Below are 9,052 nucleotides of genomic sequence, written 5' to 3'. Positions count from 1 at the left end.
TTCGTGCGCATGAACGACCGACAAGTTGGCTTCGATATATGTGATATGTATATTACGAAATAGCGATGGAAAGTCGCGACACGAGTCGAGAAACACCCTCCCAGGCAGCCCCCTACAACCCCGATGCTCGACTTTGCTACCCTGCAACGATGCAATTATAACGTTAACCTCTCGCCCCCATCCTAACCCGGAAAGGGCTTCGACACTCGTATAAAAGCACAACCAAGTTTACCCCCCTCTCTCCAGCATCACAATGTCTGCCCCAGAAACCAAATTCGCACCTACCCAATCCTCCTCCGTCCTCGGCGGACAAATCGTCGGTCGCACTCCTCGTGAGGCTGCTCCTCCCGCTGCCTTGAAGCTCCGTCTTGACCTCAACCTCGAGGTTGAGATTGCCATCCAGGCCAAGGTCAATGGTGACATCACCTTGTCGCTCCTGTAAGTGTAGTGCTTGCGTTTGACGCGTCGTCGGGCTGACTGTTGGTGTTTGCAGTGAGTAAATGTGCTACGCGCATAACTATTAGGGAGGGGTGGGCGTGCAGTCGTCCGTTCGAGGTGAGATTTATCATTGGATGTATTCGTCGGTTTCGTGCTGATATTTGTTAGACCTAGTAGTCCTTGGTTGACAGTGTATTAGTGTCTGTAGATACCAATGTCAGTGTTATTCTGGGGATAAACCTTCGTTAAGCATTCAAGATTTTTCGAGTAATGCATCTGGATAATAAGAATCTTTACGACGCATGCGCATGTTCCAAGTGTTGTGAAGAGAAGATAAGTCTGTCGCATGGTTGTGGTCGTAAGAAGAGAAGAGTAGCCGGCGGCATCCTCCGTCCTCTCTCGCATTGATGCTCAATATGCAAGGCCAACTTGTATCCTTCCACCAGGCTCAAGATTTTGCTTTCTGACTGTAGTATACCTTTCTCCAAAGTCTCGCAAACAGACCTCAGTCGCAACCCCGATCCTCCCTCTTATGACCGGGACCGCTCGTCCCGCCGACATCAATGAGTTCCTCACCTTCCTTCCCCAACAACATAAGCCACATCCAAACTGCACGAAACAGTCCAGCGTCGACACCGTCCAAACTAGACTTCAAGCCGGCTGCCTCTCTCTACGTTTACTCAACTTGACCTTAGCTCCTTCCTTAGTCACTACTAGTCGACATCATAACTAGCTCCATCCCAAGCCCCAGTCAAGTCGTACTACCCCCCAGTTCCCTCCAGCTTCCTCCCCGTGACAGAATGATGACCTCGCTCCAAAAGGGTTCACTATGGAGTTCTCAATCCAGGACGGTGATTCGGCCTCCGAGTTGGTTATTCGGGACGCGTGGGTTGGTAAGACACTGACAGAGGACTCGGATTCACTTCCCCTTCGGTCTTCGGTCCTCCATTCAAGACGAACTCTCTCTCTTTCCGCACCGTGTCGCGTTGGACCTTTTCATCCCTCCTCCTCGCCATCTCTTCGAATTATGCTTTGATGTTCGCTTTATCGATATGCGGTTTAGCAAGTACAACCGTGTATCTTCGCTTTCCCGAACGGAGCTGAGTACGAATCTCGACGATGAACGCGCAGGAGTTTTCGGCGGAAACAGGGCTCGCGAAGACGAATCAGGATGAAGCACATATTTATAAGCGCACTTCAAGTCCCACTCGAGTCTACGGAACTCCCTTTCTCGACGGTCTACCAGGATCAGGAAAGAGCTGATTCCGACATACTGCGGTATTACAGTGAGTTTACGATGACGGCGAAACCATCCATATGTTCACAGTTGACATCGAAAGGGCCAACTCGTTCTGATTCATACCGCTATCCCGTGTTCTCAAAGTCCAATCCAATTGGCATATGGGTAGTATTGTTGTTTCTTTCGAGGCCTTCTATTAGTGATATACCTTCTTCAAAGTCTCGCCGCTGCCCAAAGAGGAGCTCAGTCGCAGCCCCGATCATTGCTCGGCCACCTTCTTGTCTTACACTTTTGAAGGAATAAACGGAACGTAGTTAGGGAATCGGACCTTCCTAGACTATTTCAACATACTAGGGGACAAGGTAATCGGAGGTCCTGATTCGGGTGACTGTGGACGTTTTGTGGACGTGATGACAGCGGACCGTGTGATGGAGACGTCGATGGTGCAGGCTATTCAGTATTGCATGTAGCTGCACGAAGTTTGTGAGCGAGCTAGGTAAAGCAGAGGGCAGAACACACCTTCGGAATTCTCTCCCTCTCCTGCATTGACAACGAGACCAATTTTGGAACGTCGCTGCGAGAGAGAGGAACATGCCGCCGGATCGACATCCAAGCGCTAGTCAACGGGCTTACTTAGTCTTCTCTTCACAACAACATTTGGAACAGTTCTCATATCGACGCAAATGCAAAAGTTTATCTCCAGAATAACACTGACATTGGTAACTAATACACTGTCAACCAAATATCAGTACGGAACCAAAGAACACGGCCATAAAATCTCACCTTGAACCTATATAATGCGCGTAGCACATTTACCCATGGCTGCCGGACCGTGAACGCAACCACTCTACACATCCAACAACTCTCTCACCTCCTCACACCCACCCTTTCGACAACGATGGACCTCCGACCGTCCAAAATCAAAAAACTTGAACGTCCCCTCCCCAGTCCTCGCCACATTCCGCGGTTCGAGATCCCCATGCATGACACCCAACGAGTGCAGCTTCTTCACTGAATCGACGAGATTTTTCCTTACATAAAGCAATCAGTTAAAAATCAAGTCGAAGAGATGACGAGGATGCCTTACCACTCCACCACACCCAAATCCACCTTCACATCACCCCACTCCGAGCCATACACATCCTCAAGACTCTCCCCAACGTTCTCAAGCAAGAACCCAAACCAGCCACCAGCCGGCCTCTGGAACGTCCCATAAAACTGAGGGACGAGGGAACACCCCTTGAGCACCACCTCGTACATGTACAGCTCACGCAAGACCATCTCCGAGTGACGTTCCGACACGAGCTTCATGATGCACAGCTTGTCGGCACCTTCGAGGTGACATGTGTATATGCTGCTCCATCTACTCGCTCGAATCTGTTCGAGAAGAGTCACCGTGTTAACGTCTATTGACGGAATGCGGGGAGCACAAATTAGGTTCCGCGGCTGCAGGGAAGAGGGTTAGAGTGGTTTCGTCGAGAGAGATGGAGCCTCTTCACTGCTAGGATGTTCTGAACATCTAAATTTAAAAGACGTTGAGGTGGGTTTCCGATGATAGATATACGGTGTATGTCGCTACAGTTCAACCACGGATGCTGCAATATCATCTAATGAAGTGTATCAGCAATCTTCCACTATCTGAATACCGGAAAACACACACAGCATTGGTTCCGACTTGAACAGAACACGCAGGGATACCATCTCGGTCTTCGTCATTATCACCTGGGTCGTGTTCATCTTCTTCATATGGCAGAGGCTGGTAAAAAGCAGCAGGCGGGCTCTTGACTTCATGTCCAGAAACCAGATTGGCGCATAACATAGCGACGAGTATGGCAAGGAACGGCTCGGGTTGTATGTTTGCCTGAAACGGCGTGAGCGTTTCTGGAGTTGGAAAGGCCTCATTGGAAAGTCTGAACGGAGGCGAAAGCAGGAGGATGAGTCCTGGACGAGAGGGGTCCGTGGACTTGACTACAAACGGTGGGTAAGAATAAAAGGCCACGGGAGATGAAGAGAGGCTCACCAAGCTGTGCAGCAATCGCGATATATCCACCAAAGAAAAAGCCAAACTCGGCGTTTGCAGCTACCATTTGCAGTGCAAGCTAGTAGAATTGCATGAGACAGCAGCATAATATGATACTCGACGAACACTCACTTTCACGACCATGGCCTTGGCACCAGTTTGCTTCTGAGTGGCATCAAGACTGAATGGCATACTCAACGCCTCCGTCTTTGAAAGCAGCACCCAATAAGCCTTATCCTCATCAGAACAAGCTTTTAGGGGCACAATTTCAAAGCGACCGTCCTCAGTCTTGTTCCGTCGGCCAACAATAAAGTTGAAATGGCCAAGGGACCATTGGGGTATAGCGACAGGTACGCGCTTCACACCGATGCCACCTGCGAGACCAGCAGCCGCAGCGATAGCCTCGACAACAGGGTGCACTGCTTCAGCGACATAGCCGCCATACTGGCTCACCTGGGTCTCGTTCCGGAAACACACCTCTGACATATTATTCAAGGCATGCTGCATCGACTGACATGACGCTTCTCCAATACTGAGGTCATTGACCACTCCACTGATGAACTCTTTGAGGTTTAGGAGGAGATCGGGGTATATCCGGGAGGAGATGAAACGATATTTCGGAGGGGGAGGGTCTTTGGCTGTATAATCTGCAGTCGAAGTCGAACTTTTCGCCTCCGAATGCAGCTTAGGTTGATCTGGAAGGAACGTTAAGAGCTCCTTGATACTGGTGGGACAGGCGGCATCCATGATGGTAGTGGTGTAGCCTGAGACTGGTAAACGAGCCTAAGACCTTGACAAGCAAGGTAACAATTTTTAAATAAAAACAGTTTACAAATAGTTTACAAGCTGTTTTCGAACTGTTTCCGTTTAGTTTACCTGAATGGTCAAACATAAACTAAACAGTTGGAGCCCTAGTTTGAACCTGGGTCGACTCTGGTTCTATGGGCGTAATCCGCCAAGTTTCTTGCCGAAAGGTCCATCACGTGACTCCGCCAAGAGAACAAAGACATCCTTGTACTCTTTGTGTCTCCTTATTGTTCTCGTATGGCACATATAAAAACCTCACCGGCCCCGTTCACAATGTTCCCCACCATTTTCTCTCCCATCCAGCCTGGTGCTCTTTTCCTGTTCTTTCTAATTCGATGATGCTTGCATCCATTCTCTTTGTTTCCGCCCTCTTCCTCGCTACACACGCGGCTCCCACAGCCTCACTCGACGCTTCCTCTCTCCTTGCGAACGGCCGAGCAGCCCAAGCCCAGAACGTCGCTTTTCAGAACCTCAGCGTTAATGATACGTGTTCCAGTGTGTCTCGTCCCTTCCCCCATCTTCCCACTTACTCACCCTCTTTCTCTTTCTAGCCGGCGAAGTGGCGTGTATATCCGGAGACGTAGCTCAGTGCGCGGATAACCAATGGACGACCTCCCCCTGTTCGGGCTCGGCGCAGTGTTTCGCTATCCCATCTGTGAGAGGGAACGGGACTGTGCGTAGTAGCTTTTTTTTCTCTTTCATTGATCACCTTGGGCTGATTTTGTGTATGTAGTTCATACAGTGCACGAGCGAGAAAGACGTTACGTCCGTGATCGATGCTACGGGCGCCACTGGGGGCATCTTTGACACCGACGCGTCCAATTCCACCGCTAGTGCCAACTCCACGGATACCGCGTCTAGCGCCAATTCCACGGATAGTTCTGCTACCAGTTCCAATTCCACGGACACAACGTCTAGTACCTCCACCGACGACAGTGGGGTCGTCACCGTGACAATAACCCTCACTCCCACAGCGACGGTATTCGTGAGCACCGAGGTACCCGTCACGACGACGCTCTCGCCTGACGAGGCCTCGAGTCTTCTCGCGAGTTTGACAGGCGTGGCTGGTGGTTCTGTTATCACGGCCTCCCCTGTTAGTGCCACTGATGCAGCGGACGTGGCCACTGGTGCAGTTTCCTCGGGCTCTGCAGCTTCGACGATCTCTCTCGTTCCTGCTTCAGCTGCCACGTCGTAAACGCACATTGTTCTTTGTTATGAACGTCACGTACAGAAGGGTAGATAGTAGCTGGTTCACTACGTTACGAGGATATGTATTGTACTGTATCATAGGTGTAATAGAAGGAGCATTTGACTGGATGATGCTATTTCCATAGAAGCGGTTTTTGACAAGTCGAAGAACACTGCAGCATACATCGACTCACAGTGGCGAGAGAGAGATCGCGCATATAAGCAAGAAGACATTCCGTGTCGGCGTACATCCCCCAAGTTGAACGCTAGCTCCTAGCTTCGCTCGCTGTACACCTAGATCAACGCACTCCCACCTCTAAGCTTCTAACCGTAATTCTTAGATAACTCTCCAAATAATGATAGAGAAAAAAGTATGGACCACGACGGTGATATTCAGAAGTTATGTAGCCGATCCAGATTCGAACTGGAGATCAATGCGACAAGCCATTGCACTATCGACCCACAGCAGGAAGGTCGCGCATAGGCCAATCCAAGGAAGTATATGTAACGAGGCCATCCGACATCAGACTCTATACGCCGGCCTTTCCTCTCATACAAGCCAAAACCAGACAAGGTCAGGTCGTACGTACTACGGCCAAAAAAACCTACAATTGTCAACACATTGAGTCAGCCCAGGTTCGAACTGAAGCTCGATGCGAAATGCAGCTGCACCATCGACCCATGTGCATATAAGGAGGCGATCCGGACAGGATGGAAAGTTGTTAGTACACCGCAGGCATCCTCGCCCACACAACAGGTCGCACAGCCAAAATGCGTTACCCGATGAACGCCGGTGGATGAGTAGACCTAGGTTCGAGATCAGTGCGACAAGCAGCTGCCCTATCGACCCGCATTGAGGGACCCACGTTCGATGTATAATGCGAAGGGACGATCCGAACAGGGTGAGAAGGAAGGCATTCAGAGAACACGCAAGCATCCCCTACCCACACAAAGAGACAGAGATGCATGTCTGTAGCACGGCCAAAAATTGCCATTGGTACACTGAACCATTGAGTAGACCCAGGCTCGAACTGGAGATTAATGCGACAACTTGAAGCTGCTGCACTATCGACCCATGGACTGCAGGTGCGGATCACGGAAAGGCCGGCCGGCTGTCAGTGTACAGAGGATCCCACTGTATCATTATCATGAGCAGGCTTCCGAAAAGACCAAAAAATCGATGTTGGGCCCGCTAAGATCGGAGCGAGGGGCGGGGCAGGCACTCCCTCCTCTAACTCTTGTAAAATTGTAAGAAAGTCTAAAACGTTAAACGCACTCGCTAAAACCAAAAATATTAACAGCGGAATACAGTAAGTCGACCCAGGTTCGAACTGAGGACCTTCCGTGTATACAGAATTCAGAAAGGATGTTAGACAGATGCGATAACCAGCTACGCCATTGACCCAGCGAGTAGAATTTAGGGATACTAGATCTCGGTGAGCGCACGTATGAAAAGGCGAGAAAGCAAACAAGACCTGGAGGAACTACCTCTCATGAAAGCAAGCACTATCTTGTAGTCATCAGCCGAGAAGAGCTGGAATGCAAACCGGTAGCCTAAGCAGAAGAAAGATGAGCGAGGCGGCACCCTCCTATAAGCGTAGGATGTCCGACGTGGGAGGAGGCCAAGCTCTCGCCGTCGGAAGAGAAAAGACGCCGTGGCTGTAACGCGTGGGGCACCTGCGTCTGTTGGAATTGTTTAGACACAGCGGGTGAGATGATGCAAAGATGGACTTACCATATCTAAGTGATACACATTGCCACGAACGACCAGCAGGCCTTGTAGTTCCCGAAATCTGGACATAACACCCATCTGACGAATGGTAATGTCTGCCGTTCGATTCGACTTGCACAGGAAAATAAAAACTGAGGGGTATTCGTTATTCAAAGTTCGAACGTCGTCCCTATTGACGGGCAAATTTCAACAAGGTCATACGGTAACCCATCTGGCATCCATCGACTATCCATTTCAGTGTCCACGAGACTGAGGATAAAAATCCGCTGGTTACATCCTGATGAGCCGACCCAGATTCGAACTGAGGATCTGTAAGCCAGATGCGATAACCAACTTCGCCATCGACACGTATGGTAGGGTGTCGGCAAGTGTTTCAGTGACCACGCGCGCAAAATCGTGAATGAGCGGGTATCCGAAATCCAAGGATCCCGGTGTAAACATGGAATTGGACTCCACGCTCGGAATCTTTGCTAGGTGCGGGACTCGTGATTTGTGGAGATTGAAGATGCGATAACGGAATGTGTCTCGCGAGTGAATGGATGAAGTATGATCTAGACGTGTTGGTGCTTGGGTACCTAGATGTGTATCAGTATGACGAGCAGTCCTAGTCGATGATGTTACTAACCAGAAGTTTTCTAACACCTCAGCAAACGTAGAGCGTCCCCAACTCCCCAAGCCCAGACCATTACTCGCATACGAAGTTACAGGACTCGTGTCAAGTTAACTGATCAGTCACTTTTTTATCTTCTGGTTCGGAATCCGGGCATGTGTAACACATCCACCACGGAGAGCAATGATGATCTAACGCGTATCTGAATCTTTTTGGAGTACGACAGCCAGAAATCTTAGACAGGTCCCTCGCCGACAAGCACCATTGGATACATGCCACTTCCCATTCGCATGATAAGAGTTTGGTTCTGCTCCATATCCGTGAACAGGCCACGAATGTGTGCGCCGACCTGAGGTCATCGAACCATCTGCATGGATTTGAACAAGTCTCTCAAGAACCGTAAATTTTGTTGTCACAAGCGTCGGATAGCCGGACCACGTTCTTGCAGCTTGACTTGACGGTCCATTGACGTCGCAGTCTTGGGGTTTCCTTCGTCCTCCATGACCGGAAGGGTAACAGGATGAAAGATGGTCGCAATGGTTGGCTGAAACAGGATGATGAGCTTCGGCATTGGACTATGTCACGCTGCATACCTTTCACGTATGTAATGTTTCTATGACGGAATTCACTTTGACCCAACATTCATGCATGCTGGCTACGGCATGCATGTAATAGCCGTTTGCATTAGTATCGATATGGGACATCGAGTTAAGGGGGAGACGGAAAGAGATGAGAATTCAAAGTAATGAATACAAGTCAAAGACTTTGCTTTAGCGATTTCGGGCGTAGTGATGTTGGACTGAAGACGTTCTCATAGAACTGGAAAGCTGGATTGATTGGCCATCTCCGCTTAGTCAGCACCCAGTCCCAAGCCCGGCCCGGGACGCTCTTCGGGTCTGCCAATTTGCTCCCAACTTGAACCTTCTACCCCGTGAGTAAACGCTTTCTTCTGCCAGTCAAATATAGACGCAAATTACTGTTACATTAGGTTCAAGGACTGCTGGATGTACTCTCTTC

At 49.8% G+C, this 9,052-nt stretch overlaps 2 protein-coding genes and 1 non-coding gene across 3 annotated transcripts; 1 reads left to right on the top strand and 2 right to left on the bottom strand.

Annotated features, from left to right (window-relative positions):
- The first annotated feature begins 204 nt into the window (after window positions 1–204).
- On the top strand, window positions 205–662 carry EV420DRAFT_1606961 (uncharacterized protein). The gene is made up of 3 exons (XM_060475045.1): window positions 205–438; window positions 494–555; window positions 607–662. Exons 1-2 carry the CDS (start codon window positions 254–256, stop codon window positions 498–500), a joined length of 192 nt encoding a protein of 63 aa, XP_060321356.1. The 5' UTR covers window positions 205–253; the 3' UTR covers window positions 501–555; window positions 607–662.
- A 1,428-nt stretch (window positions 663–2,090) lies between these two features.
- EV420DRAFT_1772379 (uncharacterized protein) lies at window positions 2,091–4,445 on the bottom strand (the record flags this gene model as incomplete). Its single annotated transcript, XM_060481101.1, has 8 exons — window positions 2,091–2,401; window positions 2,462–2,500; window positions 2,550–2,709; window positions 2,766–3,124; window positions 3,178–3,285; window positions 3,339–3,646; window positions 3,699–3,777; window positions 3,831–4,445. 8 exons carry the CDS (start codon window positions 4,443–4,445, stop codon window positions 2,372–2,374), a joined length of 1,698 nt encoding a protein of 565 aa, XP_060321355.1. The 3' UTR covers window positions 2,091–2,371.
- Window positions 4,446–7,004: 2,559 nt separating this feature from the next.
- On the bottom strand, window positions 7,005–7,098 carry EV420DRAFT_t373. The gene has a single exon. It is a non-coding gene; the product is annotated as a tRNA-Val (tRNA).
- Window positions 7,099–9,052: the final 1,954 nt, after the last annotated feature.

The sequence above is a fragment of the Desarmillaria tabescens genome (assembly GCF_030435595.1).
Source record: "Desarmillaria tabescens strain CCBAS 213 chromosome Unknown EV420scaffold_332, whole genome shotgun sequence".
In the NCBI taxonomy this organism is placed as follows: Eukaryota; Fungi; Basidiomycota; class Agaricomycetes; order Agaricales; family Physalacriaceae; genus Desarmillaria; species Desarmillaria tabescens.
This window is presented reverse-complemented; position numbering and strand designations above follow the sequence as displayed.